The sequence below is a fragment of the Anarhichas minor genome, unplaced genomic scaffold, assembly GCF_050575085.1.
Source record: "Anarhichas minor isolate MPS153535 unplaced genomic scaffold, ASM5057508v1 ptg000018l, whole genome shotgun sequence".
Lineage (NCBI taxonomy): Eukaryota > Metazoa > Chordata > Actinopteri > Perciformes > Anarhichadidae > Anarhichas > Anarhichas minor.
Genome location: NW_027466464.1, coordinates 14,787,909 through 14,810,254, shown reverse-complemented (window position 1 = coordinate 14,810,254; position 22,346 = coordinate 14,787,909). Strand labels below are relative to the sequence as shown.

Below are 22,346 nucleotides of genomic sequence, written 5' to 3'. Positions count from 1 at the left end.
ATAAAAATAATCAGATCCGATTCACGTTTTACAGTAAACAAGCAGAATATAAACAAACAAAAACAACATTAAATGTAGAAAGTCTGCAGAACAAACATCAGATAAACATCACATTTCCTGTAGCTTTTCACAATAAAACAACTGCTGGTTCTCTGGTATAGGGCTTTTAATATGAAGCAGCAACAGCAGGAAATGAAACTATACAAGTGTGCTACAAATGATCAGTGATCAATAAAATAAGATCGATATGAACAGGAGGGGGGTCTGAGACAGAAACACAGAAGAAGAAAACATCACCACAGATCAATAACATGATCAGATGTGTCAGTTCTGACATTAAAGCACATGAAGAAGAAACTGGTTCTTAGCTGAAGATCACCATTTGTCAGCAGACCATCAGCTGCCTTTGTTCACCCACTCTGAATGGAGGATCACTTTTTGGCAGTTGAGGGTCTGGCTCGGTTCAACCTGTCAATCAACAGGCGGTCGGAGGCGGAGCATCTGGAGAGGACCGCCCCCATCTCAGATTCATTCTTCCTCTCGATGGCGGCATCCACAGCACCTTCCAGGTCACTGATTGGATGAGAAGAAGAGTTACTTGAGTGGTCGGGTCTCACCTGAGTGATGATGTCACCAGTGCTCTGAGTCTTACCTGACGGCCAGGTGAGCTTTGACCCTCTGCTCAGGTGTGACCTTGGAAACGTACTTCTTGGCCTCGTACTTGTTGTTACTCTTCATGCACACTTCAACAAACGCCTGAAGAAGAGTCAATGCTAAGAATCATGGGAAACGTAGTTTTATCTTTTATTTAAAAGGTTATGGCTAAAGGGGGTGGGGCTTACCAGGTAGCCAATAGGAGACTTCTTGCTCTTTGAGAACTTCTCCAACTCCTCCCACTCTTCCTTCTCCGCCAAAGACTTCAGTTTTAACCACCAATACCTGCACAGGTGAGACCGGCAGAGCGAGAGAGACAGACGGGTGAGACAGACAGGTGAGACAGAGACAGACAGGTGAGACCAGCAGAGAAACAGAGACAGACAGGTGAGACCAGCAGAGAGAGAAGTAGAGCGAGAGACACAGACAGGTGAGACCGGCAGAGAGACGGCAGAGAGACAGACAGGTGAGACCGGCAGAGGGACAGCGAGAGAGACAGACAGGTGAGACCGGCAGAGAGACAGCGAGAGAGACAGACAGGTGAGACAGCGAGAGAGAGAGACAGGTGAGACCGGCAGAGACACAGAGACAGGTGAGACCAGCAGAGAGGTTTTAGAGCAGGGGTCACCAACCTTTTTGAAACTGAGAGCTACTTCAAGGGTACCGAGTAGTACGAAGGGCTACTTATTTGATACAAACTTCCTGAATAACAAAGTTGCACAGATCACCTTTTAATAATAATAATAATATATGTGAAGAGACTGATCACATGTCAGTTAATTATTCCTCACAATAATTATTAAGAATGATTTCCACAACAATGATGGTATAGCTACACATACATATTTAAACATGCAACTTTTATTTCTGTTAATCTGTTTCAACATTTGAAAGTCAGAGGTATCACATCTCTGATATTTTTGTATCATCACGTGATCAAAGCCGGTTACTTTTACACATAGCGCCTGCTGGTGAATGATCCAGTGGTAATGTAGACATTTTGCAAAGTCTGGGTCACCTTTGCATTGCGCAATGAAGCCTGCATGCCGGCCCGTCATCGCGGGAGCCCCGTCTGTTGTCACCGACACCAGCGTTTCCAACGGTACCTTTTTCTCCACGAAGAAACTAGTAACCAGTCTCGTCTATAGCCGAGCGGGGGATCCAACCCTCCGAGGCGCGCGAGCGTCTTCGGGCGCCCGCGTTCAAACCTCTAGTCTGGGCCTTTTCGGTCGGATTGCCCCGCGGCCTGTTCCGAGGATTTACGGACCTGACGACGGGGTGCGCTCGCGGCGCGCGTCTGGCGCCAACGGGAAGCGCCCGCCATTCGGAACCTGAAAACCTAGTGCAGTACGGCAGCCTCTTCCTGGCTGTCCGCCGTGCGCCTCCGGGTACCCAACTCTCTTATGACAAGAAATATTGTCATTTTACAATCTACACTAATGCAAGTGTTTTTGATTAAAAAAGAACAGCAACTACAATTTTAGACGGAGCTCCATGGTGACTAGTGCTATTTTTAGAACATGTCTCGCGGGCGACTCACGTGGTCCCTGCGGGCGACAGGGTGCCCGCAGGCACCGTGTTGGCTACCTCTGTTTTAGAGCATCTTAGAGCTTCATGCATTACTAGAATAATGACAGAATATCTTTAATAAGCTTTACTCGATCACCATATCAACGTATCGTCGTCGTGTGTTCTAGCATCATGAAGCTAAAAGCAGCATCTCACCTTTTGTCAGGTACCCTGAAGTCTTTGTACAGCTGTTCTGCTTGTTTGTGGAGTCCTAAAGCCAGCAGAGCCTCCATGGTCGCCTGGACAAACAGGAAGTGACATCACAGGAAAGGCTGTGACTACATCCTGTCTGGTATCATTTGTTCAAATTAAGAAGTAATAACAAGGTCATTGGCCCAGTCCCAATGTCCCCCCTAAAGCCTCAGACCCTGAACCCTCAAGGACTTACTGAGGTCACCTGGTGAGTGGTTGAGTGTGAGAGACTGTGAGGGCTTGAGATGGTGTAAATATTAACGGGACAGCACTTTGCTGCAACATATTGTTGACGGCTGTGCCGGTCAAGATATGAAAACACTGACAACCCAAACACAGTCAGCCCCCACCTTTGCTGCTCCTCCACCGCAGAGCTCGCTGCTAGAGGCAGGAAACACTGACTACCCAAATATGGTCAGCCCCCACCTTTGCTGCTCTCATACTCAGCAGAGCTCGTCCCCGCGTCAGCGGCCACGCGCTAGAGGCAGGCGCCTCCTACATCCGCTTTTAGCGGAAGACTAGCGGAGGATAAGCAGTGACATTTCGCTCTGTCTTCTGTTCAACTTTTGCTCTCTTGCTTAAGCTTTGGACCACACACTACAATAGGGTTTCCTATTGTAGTGTGATTTCACCCCTCTATACACTTCTCTGAAGGGTTCCTTTGGTAGGAAGTATCTTACATTTCAACATAATGCCGTGAAGGGTTCCTTTGCTAGGTATTCTAACACGACTCTCTAGAGCAGGGGTCTCAAACTCGGCCCGCCACGTCATTTTATGTGGCCCGCGAATCCGCCAGCAAAAAAAAAAAAAATAATAATTCTTTTTTTTCTTTTTTAAGTTAGACTTGATAATAAAAATATCCCCAAAGTCGAAGTTATGAGATAGAAAGTCATAACTATGATAGAAAGTCATAATTCTGAGATAGAAAGTCAAAATGATGAGATTGAAAGTCAAAATTATGAAATACTTAAACACAGTCACAGAAGCAGCTCTTTGGCTGGTTACTGTACATTTGACATGGAAATGTATTGTGAGTACATTGAAGACTACTTTAAACGTGGCTTTAAAACACATGAAATACTTCACGTGGGATTGTGCAAACGCACCCTTGAAAGGATTTTAAGCTTTGAACAAAGTTATTGTAATAACTTGTTTGATATTTGTCTTTGCTATTTTCTTTAATAGTTTGATCTTTGATAGAGTAATGTGGGTTTCTTAACCCTAAATTAAAAGGATTTAAGTTATAATAACAAATGTGCTTAAATATATTTTACATTTATATAACTGCATGTACAATATTTTTACACTTGAATAAACAATAATCAAATGCAGAGAGTTATTTCACAATATGTTACGAGTAGTTACATTTACAACCGGCGCTTTGTGGGCGACCATGATGCTGATGTGGCCCGGAGTGAAAATGAGTTTGAGACCCCTGCTCTAGAGGTATTTTCCCTCCGGTAGGAGTCTAAACTAGCCATATATTTCCATTGTTTTCACACAAAACGATTCTCTAGAGGGTTTCCTCCGGCAGGGATCTTTGTGCCATAACCTGTATATTACTTTCATAAAATAAAACCAACAACCTCTGTAATACGAGGTTGGAAATCCACATAAGAGGGGAGTCCTGTTTTAAAAGCACTTTTAAGTGCTTGGTCCACAGCATAACAAGGCGCAGAACGCTCCGGGTGGCCCTACTCACTGACGTCCCTGCAGAGAGTGACTCGGAGACTTCAGACTAAAAGACATAACAAGTAAGTGATCACAACCAGGTTGCCATTTGCGTATGGTAGATCCACCGGTCTTGTATACAATAACTATGGTAACGAGATAAGCCCCATTAAATGATTGCGCATATCTTATCCCATAGTGAAAGGACTTCATAAAGCTTAACCTGTCATCCCACTGCTTCACATAACGTAGCACATAACGGAGATAAATAGGATTCTAACGCGGGTTATTCAGGGTTACGTTTTATGCAGAAATCTATCTGTAGTAAAGTAATCTTGAAGCTGGAGCTTCCCCAGGCAGTATAGAATGTAAGTAAAAAATATACTTTCAAACACTAGACTGTACGACCACTAAGCCGACCCAGGGAGCTAGTGGCTGGTAGAACAGCATAGCAGGTCGCATCCCACTACAATATCACGTTACCATGAAAACAACAAAAAATATGATGTACAATTGTGTGTATTTATTTTATACTTTGTACTCCCTGATATTAACTCTTCAGGCTCTTTCCTCACAAGATGAGGTCATCTCATATAATCTATTTACTCGTTTTGTCAAAACGGCTTCAATGACAAAATCAAATATTTGATGAATAAATACATAAATATTCTCTGATTTGAAGTTTATTTTTTGTTCCATCTTTAACCCTTGTTAAATGTTTCTCAGTAAATTTAATACTCCAGGCTGAACCGTCCTCTTTGTTTACCTTTTTTTTTTTTATGTCTCCATGCATCCACTGGTTACCCCGTGTTTAACGTCACATTACAATGATTTGTGGGTAATTCCCTTATGGAAAGGGTTCATAAAGGGCTCAAAATGTCTGCAAGAGAGCCCTCAAACACTCGATCTGACAGTGGGACATCCCTAAACCCTCACGGACTTAGCGGGAGCGCACCTCAAAGTCCGTGAGTCCGTAAGGGGGGGACATTGGGATTGGGTCTTAGAGTCAGTCGAATTAAAATGACCTGAGGCACCTGAGGACCAAGAGAAACTGAACTACTCACACATTCGAGTGGCCCCGCCCCTTCACGTACCAAGACAGTCCAGTAGCCCCGCCCCTTCAAATACCTGTAGAGATTACTGACTATATGATTTGCTGGCTTGTATCCCACTGTTCTTGTCATCCTCTTGGTGTTATGTCTATGTATTGTCTGTCTTGCAATAAATAAAAAAAATAAAATAAAAAAAATTTAGAGATACTCCAGTGGCCCCGCCCCTTTAAATACCTGGAGAGATAGTTCCAGTAGCCCCGCCCCTTTCTCGTCGTCAAGTTTGCGTTGGAAACGTAGGAGACGCATCTCTTCCTCTGTAGCCTGTAGACAGAATATTTAAAGTTAGATTGTGAATGATGGACTGTTATTAAACTGATCCACTGATCACACCTGTAAACAGAGCATTTGTGCGAGTTTCAGCTTTGAGATTTGATCTCATATATATATATATATATATATATATATATATATATATATATATATATATATATATATATATATATATATATATATATATATATATATATATATATATATATATATATATATATATATATATATATATATATATATATATGAGTTTTACCTTTGCAGAAAACTCGTTCTTGGCTTTGTTGTATTCATCCACAGCACTCTGCAGCAGAGACAGACGGTTCTCTAACCTCTGCAGACAGACAGACAGACAGACAGGAATCAGACCTAGATCCAACTCTGAGGTGGTCTTGGTCTGGTTCTTTAGTCCACATCAGAGTTAAACCTGTTGGTACCTTTTCTCTATAACTAGCAGTAACGTAGTAGTTGGCGAGTTCCTGGTGGTCATCATCCTGATTATAAAGGTCCTTCAGAGTTTCTGTTTCCTGCAGTTTACAGAACTAAAACAGAAATACAACATAATCAACACCTACAGGATCGACACCTACAGGATCGACACCTACAGGATCGACACCTACAGGATCAACACCTACAGGATCAACACCTACAGGATCAACACCTACAGATCAATAAAGGACAGAATAATAACAGTGATGATGATGAAGATGAAGAGCACCTGTCTGTAGAGGCTCAGTGCGACAGGTTGGTTCCTCAGAGTCATGAAGAAGTCTCCTCTGTTCATCTCGTTCTTCAGGTACGTCACCACTGTGTAAACTGGGAACACAGGAAACAATCAAGGTGACGTCATCTACCTGACAGACAGGTGGGCGGGGCTAGCAGACACTCACCTAGGTCAGTGTCTCCACTCTCCACAGCTTTACTGAGAGCCAACTGACTCCTCTTCATCTTCAACAGCAGAGGAACCTGCTCACCTGAGCGAGCCTCGAAGTCCAACAGCTGACACAGAGGTATAAGAAAGACAGTCAGTATGTGTGCGTTTCTATACAGGTAACACACAGGTATATAACTCACACTGTGTGTGTATACAACACTAATCAATACAGGTACATCTTGTTACCTTGATGGCGAGCTCAGTGCGTCCACATTCGTAAGCTTTAGCTGCGATGTGCGAGTAAGAAACACCAGGTGAGTCTCCCACCTTTACACACACGGCTCGGGCTATGGCCTCGTCCGATAGGTCCTTCTGCTGCACCTGAAGTCACAGGTGAGTTAGTAACGAGCAGTGTTAATGCAGCCAAACATTCTGAAGCTGAAGCAGACTGAGAAGAGTCAGGTGAGACAGTTGAGTCAGGTGTGACACGTGAGACAGGTGAGTCAGGTGAGACAGTTTACCTTGCATGAAGCCCAGTGTTTAAGGACTCTGCTGACTCCCTGATAATCTGGAATCTTCAGGTAACGACACATTTCTATCGCTAATGGATAAAACTGTCGATACACCAACCTGGGAGGCAGACAGGTACAGAGAGACAGACAGGTGAGAGGACGACAGATTACATTACATTCATTTAGCAGACGCTTTTATCCAAAGCGACTTCCAATCCAGATTCTATCACATTTCTACACCGTAGGCACAGCTACAGGAGCAATTTTGGGGGGTTAAGTGTCTTGCTCAAGGACACATCGACATGCGACTAGCGGAGCCGGGGATCGAACCGCCGATCATCCGATTGAAGGGCGGCCCTGCTCTCCACTTAGCCACAGTCGCCTCCAGATCAAGAGAGATGGACAGGTGAGACAGAAAGATAGGTTGGATGAGCTGATTCACCTGTCGATCAGCACCTGTAGAGTCAGCTGTTTGAATCTGAGGTCAGATGTCAAGGAGCTCGTTACCATCTGATTGGCCGGTGGTCAAACATCAGATGATGACATCAGTCACTAACCCCCCAATCACGACAGATTAAAAGCAGATTTTACACGTAAATTATAAGGTACACTACATGTCCCATGATGCACTTGAGTCAGAGGATACTGAGTGTGAGTGAGCGGCAGCCCGACGCTGATCTCTCTGACGGCATTCAGCACTCTGAGTTCTCTGCAGGTCGACACAAATGGATCGGGACTGAAGTCTGTGAGGAAGCACTTACCGAAGGACGCTGCCTAGTGGACAAGAGACAGTGTAAGAACACAGAACAATAGAACAGAACAAAACATGTCCCACCTTAGACCAATGACACAATGTACAGAACCCGGCGGATGTTCTCATGTTCTTACCCTCATCAGGGATTTCTGCGTGTTTGTGTCGTATTCGTGTCCTGCTGCATCAACGCACTGTCGGACTGCTTCTCCCAGCATGCTTTGCTCCTTGATCTCTCTCAGGTACTCATCAGCCTTCTGACTTGACTTCTACACAAAAATACAAAAAAAAACAGAAATATTTATCATCAGAGAAACATGCAGTGAGACCGACTTTGTTGTTCTTTCAGACAGACGGGTTGTTACCTCGTACTCCCTGTGGGCCTCCAGCAGCAGAGCTCCAGGAGCCATGGAGGCGATTTTGAAGATGTCTTGACAGACCAGAGGAACCTCCTGAAGCAGCTCCTGATTGGTCGAGCTGATGATGCGAACTCCGTCCAGCTCTCCGACCAAAACACACTGGTCCTCTATGGGGAACCTGAGGTCAAGGGTCAAGGGTCAACGTCACCTGACCAGACAGAGGGTATTTAACATAAAACCAGCTTAACGAGTCCAAGGAGAACCCTAACAAGCTTCAGCAGAACAATAACGTGCTCCAGGAGAACCCCAATAAGCTCCAGCAGAACAATAACGAGCTCCAGCAGAACAATAACGAGCTCCAGCAGAACAATAACGAGCTCCAGCAGAACAATAACGAGCTCCAGCAGAACAATAACAAGCTCCAGCAGAACAATAACAAGCTCCAGCAGAACCCAAACAAGCTCCAGCAGAACAATAACAAGCTCCAGCAGAACCCAAACAAGCTCCAGCAGAACCCAAACAAGCTCCAGCAGAACCCAAACAAGCTCCAGCAGAACCCAAACGAGCTCCAGCAGAACAATAACAAGCTCCAGCAGAACAATAACAAGCTCCAGCAGAACCCTAACGAGCTCCAGCAGAACAATAACAAGCTCCAGCAGAACAATAACAAGCTCCAGCAGAACAATAACAAGCTCCAGCAGAACAATAACAAGCTCCAGGAGAACCCTAACAAGCTCCAGGAGAACAATAACGAACACCTGGAGCACCAGGCTGCCCTAGTTGGGTTGTGGTTCCAGTCTGAACTGGTTTAAAGGATACTGGATGGTGTCTTGACACACTCCGACCACCATGAGCAGTCTCTCCCACATCAACACCACAGACGGCTGCTGACTCTTTGGTCTGCGACACCTGGACAGGTACAGATAGTGAGACAGGTCAGTATTCAGACAGGTAAACAGTAAGAAGCAGACAAACACAAGGACAGACAGGTAAATACTGTAGATGGCCAACAGAGAGGTATAGATGTACAAACTAAAACAGGTACATAAGACAGATAACCAGGTTAAATAGGTAAACATAAAAGTAGACAAACAGGTAGACGTACCAGACCATCTGTTTGGGAGGGGTCGACTTCTTAGTGTCGACTTCACTCATTTTGTCCTGCAGACACAGAAGCACCTGTCAATCATTCACACAGACACCGCCGCCTCAGGTCAGATCAAACAGCGAGTTGGAGCAGCTCACCTGGAGATGGGAGGGGCCTGTCCACAGGTGTCCAGAGTCAGTGAAGAGAGCCAGGTATTTATAGCTGAAAGACACAGACATGTGGACGATACTGCCGGCCTGAGGACCGAGACCTGGAGGACACTGAGGACACACGGGTACAAAGACAGGTGAGGTTAGTTACCTGTCTGTCTGTTTACCCGTCTGTAAAACTAAAAGATAATGGCATGTAGACTGAGACCTGGAGGACGTGGAAAACAGACAGGTGAGGTTAGTTGCGTCTGTCCCTTTCTAACTAACTAACTAACTAACTATCTCTCTCACCACCACAGTACAGGACGTGTTATCCAGGATGTAGAGTTCAGGTCCGTTGGACAGGAGGACTTTAGTCTGTCTGTCCTGGTTCAGGACGACCCAGCAGGACGGTTTCCCCTGTAGACCTACAGACAGACAGACAGATTAGATTCAGTTCAACACTATAACCCAGATTAAGAGGTGAACAGGTGTGACCTACCTGGGACTTCAGGTAACCTTCTGAGCTTCAGGTCGTCGATGTTCGTCGCCAAGATGAAGCGTGATGAGCCCGTTACTATGGCGACCCCTGTTCCATAAGGAGAGTGGAAAACTTTGGCTTCTAACACCTGACTCTGGACCACTTCCTGTTTACAACAACAACAACAACATGTTAACAACTGACAGAGCCCCGTTCCTCGTACGTGGCTAACTGAGTTAGCCGGATACTTTTCAGGATATTTATTTCCAGACCTTCTGGAGCATACATTGAACACCACACGCCACAGCCGAGCATTGATGTCTCACAGACTGGATGCAGCCTTGAGCTGTTCTGCGAGTGGTACATTTAGTACAGTGTCGGCGATGCGGAGAACATCGGGAAAGCCGCTGCATGCCGTGCTGTTTGTACAGTTTATTTGGCGCTTAATAAACTTATGGATGTGTTCATTACATCACCATGGCACATATTGTACTGACTCAGCATTCTGAGTAATGTGTGTGTGCTTAGTGTTTACTTGCTCCCATGTCCTCTTGATGGCTGCTTTGCATACATGAGGGTTAAAGCACTCATAATGATATGACAGTGTTATTAGTACACCAGCATATCATTACTGTAGAACATGATGAAGGTGGACTCATGATAAGAATAGAGAGAATCACACTATTTATCTTCACTGCTTCAATTGATTGAATGTCTGATGATGAATAATACACACATACATACTGATCCGCCCACACACAGATTCACACACACATATTCAGACTGCTAATTCTATATGGTAATCTACACATACATGTATATACACATATATAGTACATGATACATAAGGGCATACAGTACATATATCCTCATATTAATGAGTATCAGTTAGATACTCTTTGGGCTTGTTTTTATTACTTATTCTGAAAGAGTTGAGATCATTATTGTCGCTATAGATCTCATTGGATGATGCATTCATTAAGCCTACTGCCAGCAGCACATTTAAAGACATAATCTGATTGATTGGGGTGATGAGGCATTAAAATGAGCCGATACATTTACAACACTTACGCATTTAACTTGTCTGTGATATTTTGCGTGCTTCTTGTCTAGCCCTCACAGCGGTGGAGGTGTTATATTTAGCCGTGATTATGGTCTTGAATTCCTCATATGCATTCCTGATCATCTCCTGCTCGTCAGCGGAGTAAAAAGAGGCTCTTTCTTTGAGTTTATTTGTCATTGTACTGTTAGAAAATCATGGTTTCGGTGATCGACGCTTCCCCCTTTTGAAGTAGGACGGGCACGCGCAATTATCCTGATCCTGATCGTCTGTTTCGAATTAACGAGACTGTTTGAGAGGATCAGCCTTGGAGAAACCGAGATAGCCTGACTTCAATCATCGGGTTAATTTAGGCTGCTAATAGGACATTTGATCGACTTAGTTGAACCACGTACGAGGAACGGGGCCCTGACTCTGGACCACTTCCTGTTTACAACAACAACAACATGTTAACAACTGACTCTGGACCACTTCCTGTTTACAACAACAACAACAAGCACACAACATTAACTCTAACAAACTAACTACATGTTAGTTAACATGTTAACAGACTAGTTAACAGACTGACCTGTCCCATACTGAAGTGTCTCTTGAAGGATCCGAACAGATCGTAGATCAGAACTGATCCATCCTCCTGAATACACAACAGCTCATCATTAACCGTCCAACCCAAGTGGACCACCGGACCACTCTTCCACTGAAAGAGAGAGACAGACAGGTACGGAGAGAGAGACAGATGGGTACAGAGAGAGACAGGGAGCTCATTACAGACAACTGACAGTATTATCATAATACAGTGGAATCTAACCACGAACACCACCAAACCTTTTGGAAAACCCTTCTTATTCTAATAAACTAGTTTGATATTACAGAAATATAGAAAGCAGCATCAAGTTGTACATAATTCTTTATGTACATTAGTACTAAGTTACTTTGTGTTACTGATTAATACGAACTGTAACACAAACATGGTTCCACCACATGAGAACGTTGGTAGAACCAGAGGAGCGAGGAGAAGATGGAGAACACTTTGTTTTCTAACGGATCTCCTCGATTCCTTTCCTTGCTTCGAGGAGACAATAATAACACTAACAATGAAGAAGGAAGTGATTGGTTCATGAGGACAGGTGTGTGTTTACCGGGAAGCTGGCGATGGAGACTCCAGACGCAGAATAAATCTCTAACTGAGGACGAGAGCTCGGAGAACGTCTGTGAGGTTCTCTGAGGAGAGCTGAGACACAATGGAACATCGACACTTTATGAAAACACTGTTACTCCTTTCATTGTTATCGTTGAATGTTTATAATGAGTGCATTCGTGTTTATGTGTGTATACGTGTATGTGTGTTAGTGTGTGTATACATGTGTGTGTGTGTGTGTGTGTATACATGTGTGTGTCTGTGTGTGTATACATGTGTGTGTACCTATTGGACCTCCATAAGGAGCTGCAGACACCAGACAGTCTCTGAGTCCGTCCTTCAGGTTCCAGCTCATCTCATAAAGTTCACTTTTACTGAAAACAAACACAAACATAAACATGATGATTAATTATTTCAGCTCATATTAAACTTCTGTTGTTTTTCACCAGACTCCATTCAAAAAGTTCAATATTTAAAGCTGCAGTGTTTCTCAGTGACGTTTTAAAAACCTTGTTAACGTGACTGAAGGTGGATTCTGAAGCTAAAAGTCTTCTGATCAATTTGTCTTGAAGGTAACTCACCTGAGGCTAACAGACAGCTAACAAACAGGCTAACAGACAGCTAACAAACAGGCTAACAGACAGCTAACAAACAGGCTAACAGACAGCAAACAAACAGGCTAACAGACAGCTAACAAACAGGCTAACAGACAGCTAACAAACAGGTTAACAGACAGCTAACAAACAGGTTAACAGACAGCTAACAAACAGGCTAACAGACAGCAAACACACAGGCTAACAGACAGCTAACAAACAGGCTATCAGACAGCTAACAAACAGGCTATCAGACAGCTAACAAACAGGCTAACAGACAGCTAACCCTAACCCTAACAGACAGCTAACAAACAGCTAACAGACAGCTAACAAACAGCTAACAGACAGCTAACAGACAGGCTAACAGACAGCTAACAGAGTCACGTTAGCAGCCCACAGCGAGCTAACGGCTAACATGTAATGACAGCTTATGTACAGCTGCAGTGTGTTGTTAGCTGCAAAGCTAATGCTAACTGCTGTCTAATGTTAGCTGCTAATGCTAACTGCTGTCTGACCAGTAAACCAGAGATAAACTGACCGATAGAAAGCTTCACCCAGCGGGTTCCAGTTGGCTGTGATGAACGACATGTTGTCTTCAGTGTGATCATTCTGTGTTTAACTCAGTCAGGTGATCTGCTGCTGCTGCTGCTGCTTCTTCTTCTTCTTCTTCTAAGGTCCATTAAACAGCATTTTGTTGATGTCGCCTCCTGGTGGCTGCAGATATTTATTGAACTAAAACTGTCTTCATTAATTAAGTTTATGGACTAAAACAAGACTTTATATTTTCTAAATACATTTTCATCTAAACCATATAAATTACATATAAAGTCATCAGTTAAGCAGATCAACTTGATGTAAAACAGCAGCAGACCAACAATAACAGATAAACATTTAGAAAATAATAAACTACTACTACTATAAAACCAAATAAACCAAATAAAGCACAAAAGACTGTATACACAACAAAGCAAAAACCAAAATGAAACACTCGGTTGACAATAAAGTTTGAAAGTAGCTCTCTGACTTTAGAGTTAAAGTTTGTTCTTCATCCTGAGAACATGTTGGATGCTAATACTAATACTAATAGTCATACTAATACTAATACTTATACTAATACTAATACTCATACTAATACTAATACTTATACTAATACTAATAGTCATACTAATACTAATACTTATACTAATACTAACAGTAAAAGTAACACTAGTACTACTACTAATACTTATACTAATACTAACACAGTAAAACGTTTCATCAGGAGGTTAAACACATCTGGACTGATCTGTTGAATTCCTGACATTCCCAAATACAATTAAAGGAAGTACTCCCCCCCAAAAAAACATACACACACACACACACACACACACAGTACAGAGTAACGAGTGTATTGTGTTTGACTTCCTGTTTCCACCTCGTTCTTCTCTGACCTGCTGCTGAACGGTTCTGTGTTCTTGGTTCTAGATAAACATAATAAATATAATATACATAATATATATATCAATGTTGTTGTTGAAGAGTCAGAGTCACATGATTAAATCCTGACAGTCGATATTTATCATCAACACCTGATCACATCAAATACAGGTTCTGTAAATCCTCAAGTCGTCCTCAACAGGTCGGAGTTTAGAGAGAAACCTGAGGATGCTGAGACTTTATGCCTCCTCACTTTCTCACATCCTCACTTCCTCACTCCTGTGACCAACTCTTCTTCTTCTAACAAACAAACAGTAAAGTGTTTACTTTGAATACTTTAAATGTTTTGTTTCCTTTAAATTCAGGAGGTTTGGTTATGAACGTTGTTTATTCAGAGAAGTTGTGTGAAGGAAACAAAACAAACCAGTTTTTAACACAAAGAGAGAGAGAGAGAGAGGGAAGGGGGGAGAGAGAGAGAGGGAGGGGGGAGAGAGAGAGAGACAGAGAGAGAGAGAGAGGGAGGGGGAGGGGGAAAGACAGTAAGAGTTATTCTCTCTCTCTCAAGTTTTTAAGTCATCTGGAAGGAACCATTGCTCACCCCTCTGTCTCTCTCTCTCTTTCTGTCTGTCGCTCTGTCTCTGTCTGTCTGTCTCTCTCTGTCTGTCTCTCTCTGTCTCTGTCTCTCTCTCTCTCTCTCTCTCTCTCTCTCTCGCTGTCTGTCTCTCTCTGTCTCTCTCTCTATCTCTACAAACATAAACAGACCTGCCCTGTCGCCATGGTAACAGCCCTCCTCCCCTCTGGGTGTGGTAGAGAGACATTAACGAGAGAGAGAGAGAGAGAGAGAGAGAGAGAGAGAGAGAGAGTTAACCCTTTCAGGTCACTCTAATCTTTAATTTATTCAAATTTAGATCACATTTAATCTCCAAATATTTATGGACGGATTTTCTGTATTATTTTACTCATGTTTGTTTTTATTATTTTAATGTTATATAAGAAAATATATAAGATTAATTTTCATTTTTTATTTATTACATTTTAGATTCAAATGTTTGTTTTTTGGTTTAAAAGTTTCCTTCAGAACGATACAAAAAAAAGGATTTTTATAATCTGTGTTTTTATTTTTTACATATGATTTATTTTAAAACAATAGAAGTCAAGTGGAGCATTAATTTAATAAAATTTAATTAATTAATAAAGCAGTAAAGATGAAGTCCGTCTGTATTTAAAGTCAAACAGAGAAATTGTTCATGTGGCAGTGAAGCAGTTAAAGGTGTGGACGTTCCCACAGTTGGGAAGTTACATGGAAAGTTTTCTCTGAGCCAACCAATCAGAGGGCAGCACACTCACACACACACTCACTCACACACACACACACACTCACACTCACACACTCACACACACACACACACACACACAAAGAGGTGGAGATCAGTGTTTTTCTGCAGCAGAAAGACTTTCTGGAGTTTTGCTTCAACTCCGAGTCGTCTCTCTGACGAGTGAGGACAGTCATGGTGACCACGGAGACCCACCAGACCCAGGACCTACTGGTCCCCCCTCTGAACCATGACCAGCAGGACCAGCAGGACCAGCAGGACCAGCAGGACCAGCAGGACCAGCAGGACCAGCAGGACCAGCAGGACCAGCAGGAGGACGACCAAGTCTCTCCCTTATCTGCCCTGGTAGGATTTGACCCCGAGACGATGAGTCAGGGTCCCGTCAACGCCATCACAGTCCTCACTCTGCTGGACAAACTGGTCAACATGCTGGACGCCGTTCAGGAGAACCAGAACAAGATGGAGGTGAGCCAGGGGCCACACCTTAAAATCAGGCCTGACTGTGGGGATCCAGTACAGACTTTAGTAAAGACTCCAGTACAGACTTCAATACAAACACCAGTACAGACTCCAGTACTTCACCACACCTGTACTAAACTGTGTACCAGCTCCAGTACTAACTCCAGTACAGACTCCAGTACAGGAACCAGAACTAACTCCAGCACAGACTCCAGTACAGACTCCAGTACAGACCCCAGTACAGGAACCAGAACTAACTCCAATGCAGACTCCAGTACAGACTCCAGTCCAGGAACCAGAACTAACTCTAGTGCAGACTCCAGTACAGACTGCGGTACAGACTATAGTACAGACTCCAGTGCAGGAACCAGAACTAACTCCGGATCAGACTCCAGTACAGACTTTAGTACAGACTCCACTACAGACAATGTACTAACAATGGTACCGAGTGTGGTGCAGGAACCTGAACTCACTCAGGTTAGGGTTACAGACGTCGTACAGACGACAGATTCAGAGTTGAAAAAAAATCCAGAAAATCTTTCCAAACCAAACTTCACAAACAAAAAACAGTTGATTTACAAACTGTTTGTTGTTTCACTCGTCACAACTTTATGTTGATCTAAAGAAACAGTACAGACTCCAGTACAGACATGTGTAGTTAAGACATGTTACGTTTTAGAGAATCCTTCCAAACCAAACTCTACTAAATAAACTTTAACTTCAACTGTTGACATGGAAACACTTTCTATCCATTTCAGAATCATCTTTTTGATTGTCTCTTTAACTTTAAGTCAGCTTGTTTCTGCGTTTCTGTTCCTTTGATGAATGTTTCGCAGACAAAGATCTGATTCAGAGGTCTCGTGACCCTCAGCAGCACTCGGAGGTTAAATTTAACTGGTTACCAGATGTTTCACTCTGACTGTAGATTCCTCACGTTTCTCATATCAAGAAGCTTCAGCTGAAAGTCTTTGTTCACAGAGAACTCATTTAAAACAAACATCGTTTCATAACTTTGACCTTTAGCTGCATTTTTAACTGAAGCACGAAGCAGACAAACTGCTTCCTGTTGTCTGGATTCATTCATGTTCAGGCTGGTTTGGTGGAAACAATAAAAGTGAGCGACAGAGCTACAGCAGTGAGTGTACTGGTAGTAATGTTAGCATTCAGCTGTTAACCAAACACATTGTCCAATGTTTTAAAACAAAAACCATCTCCGTCCTAACGGGCGTTTCAGCATCGTTTGCGAAATGCAAACCTGAAAACGAAATATCACGACTATTCACGTACAACACACAGGAACAAACAGGAAGTAGATTGGTTGCTTAGTTACAGAAAATACGACAGAGTATTGTAGTTTTCTTTCATAATAAAAGGTTGTGTTTAATACTTAAGATCTTCCTCTAAAATCTTCCTCTATAACTCAAACACAAATTTCATGGAAAGTTTAAGAAGTTTTATTTTTCAGACTTAGTTACAACTCTGCGGGTCTCTCTCTTTCTCTCACACATCAAATTTACTTTAAAATGAACACTTAGAATTCAAAGTTTACGAGATTATGCGTCCATCACACGTCCCTCACTCGTAGCTCTGCTGGTGTCTGAAGTCTCTGTCGACCTGGATAACAGTTATGCTTTTGTTCCTTTACAGTTTGTGTGAACTTCACAATAGTTGTGCAGAACAAGATAAGAATTAATTACTGACTTCAAACGTCCGCTATGTGAGCTGGAGACTGGACAATAACAGCTGCTTCATCCTCATGTCGGTAGTAGTAGAATTATAAAATGCTGACTGTAACAACATCAGTAACACCTGTAATCAGTTATGTTGAATTAACCTGGTAGGCAATTGGTAATCAAGGTTTCCAGATCTTCTGGAGAGGGTCACGTGATCGGGGCATGATTTTCCTGGTGGAACTAACATTAGCTAACATTAGCTAGCATTAGCTAACATTAGCTTACATTAGCTAGCATTATCCCTCCAGGTGATTCATGAAGCTTCTAAAACTTCAGTCATTGGTTGCTTGTGTTCCAGGTGCATCAGGTGGAGATGGAAGGTGTGGTCAGAGGGATCCAGGCTGATATGACCAAACTCTCCAAGAGCCACAGTCACACCTCCAACACCGTCAGCAAGCTGCTGGACAAGAGCCGCAAACTGTCCGTCACCATGAAGGAGGTAAATATATCACACCTGTTTCTAAATGTATCTTCACACCTGTATCTAAATATACCTGTACCTATACTTATACCTTCACCTGCTCCTGAAGGTTCGTGATAAGATGGAGCGTCAGGGTCACCAGGTGAGGAAGTTGGAGGCGAACCATCATCACCTGATCAGCAGGAACAACTTCAAAGTTCTCATCTTCCAGGTGAGTGTGATGAAGGGTCAGTTAAAGGTTTAAGTTCTCCAGTTCTTTCGACATCTGTAGAATTCTTTCTAGAGTGTATGGTTCTCCACTGATAGCATTATTCCCTCATCGATAGTAAAGCTCTCCACAGACCTTTTTTCTTCACAGACATTAGTTCTCCTCAGACAGTGGTTCTCCACAAATACGTTCTGCACATAGTATGGTTTTCCAGTGATAGTAAAGTTCTCCAGAGACCTTTTTTATCCACAGACAGTATGGTTCTCCAGCTCTCTCTTTGTCTGTTGTTCATTTTCAATCTGTGGCCTTATTTGGTCGTTGGCTGCTGCAGGAAGTGAACTTGAGGTCTGAGCTGTCATCATGTGATCTGGTTGTCACGGTTACAACAAAGTGAGTTATATTAAAGTCAGACTGCTGACAACCACAACTACAGTTTATTATAGGTAATAACATGTTATTATTGGTGAGTAAAGGTAACTAAGTACTGTACTCTGTTTACAATGTGTACTGTACATGGTGGTCATGTGTTCTAACCAGCTGCAGATCATTACTGCAGCATTAGTGTGTTTCATGCGTATCGTGTGTCTGTCTTATTTCACCAACACTTAACATTCCTGTTCTCCCTAAGATACCCAGCATTCCTCACTGCATGTGTGGCTCAGTGGGTGTGGTTCTCTGTCAGCGTTTCACTCTTTCAGCTCTTCATCCTCCTGTTTGTGTTGTTGTTCTGTCTAAAAAGTCTTTTTACACAAACTGGAAACTGCTAAATGGACAAAAGTATGTGGACAAACCTGTCGAGGTTCCACTATTGGCTCACATTTTTGAATATGTTTTTTTAAGGAACCCCTTATGTTCCCTGGGCGCATTTCTCAAACGCCCAGGTTCCCCTAAAGTTCACCTTACCATTTCCTACGGTTCCCCCAGAGTTTTTCTCAGGTTCCCCTAAAGTTCACCTTACCATTTCCTACGGTTCCCCTAAAGTTTCTCTCAGGTTCCTCTAGAGTTCACCTTACCATTTCCTACGGTTCCCCGAAGTTCACCTTACCAGTTTCTCTCAGGTTCCCGAGGTTTCTGTAAAGGTCTTACTGAAGCTCCTTTAACCTCATGCTGAGGTTCCACAAAGGGCCCAGTAACATTCTCCAGGTTCCTCAAATATTTCCTCTTCCCTTCTTCAGGAGGAGAACGAGATCCCCTCCAGTGTCTTCGTGAAGGATCCTCCTCCGTTCCCTCGTGAAGAGATTTTGGAAGAAGGCGATGAATCGATGGCGGGCGTCACCGACGGCAACCGTTCCCAGGAGGGCGGGCTTCACACCATCGACCTATCGTCTGATGAGGACGTCGGGCTGGAGGCGGAGCTAGAGGACGAAGAGATGTGGCCTCACGATCTGGAGAACATGGAGAAGTCCAGAGCGGAGAAACTGAAACATTCCAGTCTGAAGAAGGTAAGAAACACAGACAGGCACACAGGCAGACAGAGAGGCGTACAGGCAGACAGACAGGTGTTATAGTTCTTCTCTCTGCAGGTCGACAGTCTGAAGAAGGCGTTCTCCAGGCAGAACATCGAGAAGAAGATGACCAAGATCGGAACAAAGATTGTTTCTCAGGAACAACGAGAGAAGATCAAGAAGAGAACCTCCAGTCTGAAGGTTTCACCTCTGACCTTCAGCATCAGGAAGGTAGTCTGTGTTCTTCTGTTACTCCAAGAACCAGCAGGTTCTATTAAGTCCTCTTCAGACTGATGGGCCCTAAGGTTCCTCTAATGTTCCTCTATGGTTCCCACAAAGTTCCTCTAAGGTTCCTCTAACATTCCTCTATGGTTGCTCTGAACATTTTCCAAAGGCACCCCAATTTTGCCGAAAGTATCCTGGATCAATCCTCAAGGTTTGACACCAGGTCCCCTTAAGGTTCTCTCTAGTCCTCACAGCTGGTCCACTAAAGATCCATAGGGTTCCCGTGTGGTTCCACTTCCTGTGACCTTTGGTTCTCTGTGTTTTCAGCCTCGGAGCAGCTCCGACTCTCAGCCCCCCGATGCCTCTCTTCAGGTGGACGACTCTGTGGTCGTCGAGGCCGACGTCGACCTCTCTCCACTAGGCGACACTGACCAGGAGGTCTCCTTCACCGAGGTCCACGCCCAGCTGGCTCCGGACGAGCAGGAGTTGAAAGAGGAGGAGGAGGAACAGGAGGAGGAGGAGAAAGAAGAGGAACAGGAGAAGGAGGAGGAGCAGGAGAAAGAGGAGGAGGAGAAGGGAGGTGTGGAGGATCTGTCGGTGGTCTCAGAGGGAGTCAGTGAAGACTACGCTCTGTCCTCCACGCTGCCTCAAGAGGAGAAAGAGGAGGAACCCTGAACACTCAGATTGTTAAAGGAACGGTTCAACATTTAGTGAAGTTCCCCTCTGGGAGTCAGATCAATCATTTATTATGACCTCACAACCATCAATGATGTTCAGATTGTTTCCATGTTTCCACCTTAGCATGAAGACAGCTAGCTTTGCATAAACAGCAAGTTAGCTTCCTCGGAGAGAAGTAGAGTTCACTAAATGTTGACCTGTGCCTTTAAAGTGTTATTAATGGATAGAACTATGTAACTCCAACATTTTAATTTTTCTGATTTTTAAATTTAGGTTTTGAATGAAGTCTGAGAATTTTCACAGTTTATTCTTCAACTGATCTGAAAACCTAAAAAATAAAAACATCACTAAATTTGGAGTTACACGTTCTCTTCTTGTCAAATTTATCTGGTCAAATTATTTTTTATTCTTGTTATCACTGATATAAAAATAACCAAACTAACACTCGGCTAATCAATCAAACTAACATACATACATTAAGAAACCATAGAACTCAATCACTGAAAACATGGTGCTGAACAGATGTTCCTCTGATGTTGCATTCATTGTAACATTATACTTGCTTTGAGGTTCCTCTAAGATTCTACTACCGTTTCCCATTTTCTCAAGGTTCCTCAAAAGGTCGGCCTAACATTCCCCAAAAGATACCTGTTTTCACTAAAGTACCTCTATCGTTCTCCAATGCGTGACCAAGGTTCCACCAGAGTTCCCATAAAGGTTTTTGTGTTTTATTCCTCCAAGGTTCCTATAATGTTCCCCTAAGTTCGTCCAAAGTTTCTCTATTGTTTCACAAAGTTTTCCCCCGGGTTCCACCAAGGTTTCTCCAATGTTTCCCTAAGATCTCCTTAAGTTCGCCCCAAAGTTTCTCTAATGTTTCACAATGTTCTCCCCCGCGTTCCTATAAGGTTTTAATGATTCCCCTAAGATGCCTCTAGGTTCATCCAAAGTTTCTCTAATGCTTCACAAAGTTTTCCCCCGGGTTCCTCCAAGGTTCCTCTAATGTTCCCCTGGGACCGTCCAAAGTTTCTCTAATGTTTCACAACGTTTTCCCCCGGGTTCCTCTAATGTTGAACTAGGTCCGTACAAAGTTTCTCTCATGTTTCACAAAGTTCTTCCTACGAGGTTCCTCTAACATTCTACTTGGGTTTCCTTCTGATGTTCCCTCACATTTCCACTGAGGTTCCTTCAAGGTTCCCCCTAGCTTTTTCTTAAGGTTCCTCTCACGTTCCCCTGAGTATGTGTGTTGATATCTACACTGAATAATAACCAGGCTGTTGATAATTGATCCGCTTATTAACTACACAAAAGTATTAATAACTGAAACAGTGACAGAAACACTGATCAGCAGAACTGATCAAACAGTTTGATCTATGACACAATCGATTTAGTATTTAGTATGTAAGAGGAAGGTTAAATACTCAGTATTTATGTACATATATATATATATACATATATATATACATATATACACATATATATATACATATATATATACATACATATATACATACATACATATATACATATATATATACATACACACTGAGTTAAATACTTTTAATATATATACAGTGTTAAAAGCAGACTGATGTTTTTTGTCTGTTGTTTTCAGTTGTTTTTTTTACATAATATAGAAACTTTTTGCTGCCAAAGAACTTTTCCTGTTTGACTTCCTGTTAAAGTTTGACCTGAATTTTATAATTAATAAAATCTATCTGTGTAACCACATTTCTGTTTCCTGGCTCTCATTTTATTTTATATGTATCTATACATGTATAAATACAAACACATACATCATTATTATTTATTTCTGTCCTCTAAATGGTTCAATGAACCTGTAAAATGGTTCTACAGCTAAAGATCTGTGCTGAATGGAGTCTGGTCTCCACTGAGACTCTACTGTCTCTGTGGGAGGGGGCAGGGTCAGAGAGTGGGGTGTCCTCCTCAGCAGCCAA

General features: G+C 42.9%; 2 protein-coding genes across 2 annotated transcripts; one reads left to right on the top strand and one right to left on the bottom strand.

Moving 5' to 3' along the window:
- Window positions 1-148: 148 nt before the first annotated feature.
- Window positions 149-13,155, bottom strand: vps16 (VPS16 core subunit of CORVET and HOPS complexes). Its single transcript, XM_076094926.1, has 24 exons — window positions 13,011-13,155; window positions 12,165-12,253; window positions 11,881-11,972; window positions 11,310-11,438; window positions 9,703-9,847; window positions 9,513-9,628; window positions 9,210-9,332; window positions 9,070-9,125; window positions 8,784-8,873; window positions 7,971-8,142; window positions 7,743-7,874; window positions 7,501-7,628; window positions 7,297-7,332; window positions 6,864-6,972; window positions 6,589-6,723; window positions 6,359-6,467; window positions 6,187-6,284; window positions 5,906-6,010; window positions 5,725-5,802; window positions 5,373-5,459; window positions 2,380-2,462; window positions 843-939; window positions 653-756; window positions 149-573 (listed from the first exon to the last, which is right to left on the bottom strand). Exons 1-24 carry the CDS (start codon window positions 13,058-13,060, stop codon window positions 432-434), a joined length of 2,505 nt encoding a protein of 834 aa, XP_075951041.1. The 5' UTR covers window positions 13,061-13,155; the 3' UTR covers window positions 149-431.
- A 2,129-nt stretch (window positions 13,156-15,284) lies between these two features.
- cavin2b (caveolae associated protein 2b) lies at window positions 15,285-22,119 on the top strand. Its single transcript, XM_076095067.1, has 6 exons — window positions 15,285-15,687; window positions 17,713-17,853; window positions 17,945-18,046; window positions 19,219-19,485; window positions 19,567-19,719; window positions 20,041-22,119. The coding sequence occupies exons 1-6, from the start codon at window positions 15,397-15,399 to the stop codon at window positions 20,386-20,388; spliced, it is 1,302 nt and encodes a 433-aa protein (XP_075951182.1). The 5' UTR covers window positions 15,285-15,396; the 3' UTR covers window positions 20,389-22,119.
- Window positions 22,120-22,346: the final 227 nt, after the last annotated feature.

Excerpts from the sequence above, each read along its gene's own strand:
- cavin2b (XM_076095067.1), top strand. The coding sequence starts at position 15,397 with ATGGTGACCACGGAGACCCACCAGACCCAGGACCTACTGGTCCCCCCT. Across the intron at positions 18,047-19,218 it reads TCAAAGTTCTCATCTTCCAG|GAGGAGAACGAGATCCCCTC; the intron begins GTGAGTGTGATG and ends TCCCTTCTTCAG. Across the intron at positions 19,486-19,566 it reads AACATTCCAGTCTGAAGAAG|GTCGACAGTCTGAAGAAGGC; the intron begins GTAAGAAACACA and ends TTCTCTCTGCAG.
- vps16 (XM_076094926.1), bottom strand. The coding sequence starts at position 13,060 with ATGTCGTTCATCACAGCCAACTGGAACCCGCTGGGTGAAGCTTTCTAT. Across the intron at positions 6,973-7,296 it reads CTACAGGTGCTGATCGACAG|GTTGGTGTATCGACAGTTTT; the intron begins GTGAATCAGCTC and ends TCTGCCTCCCAG. Across the intron at positions 574-652 it reads AAAGCTCACCTGGCCGTCAG|TGACCTGGAAGGTGCTGTGG; the intron begins GTAAGACTCAGA and ends TCATCCAATCAG.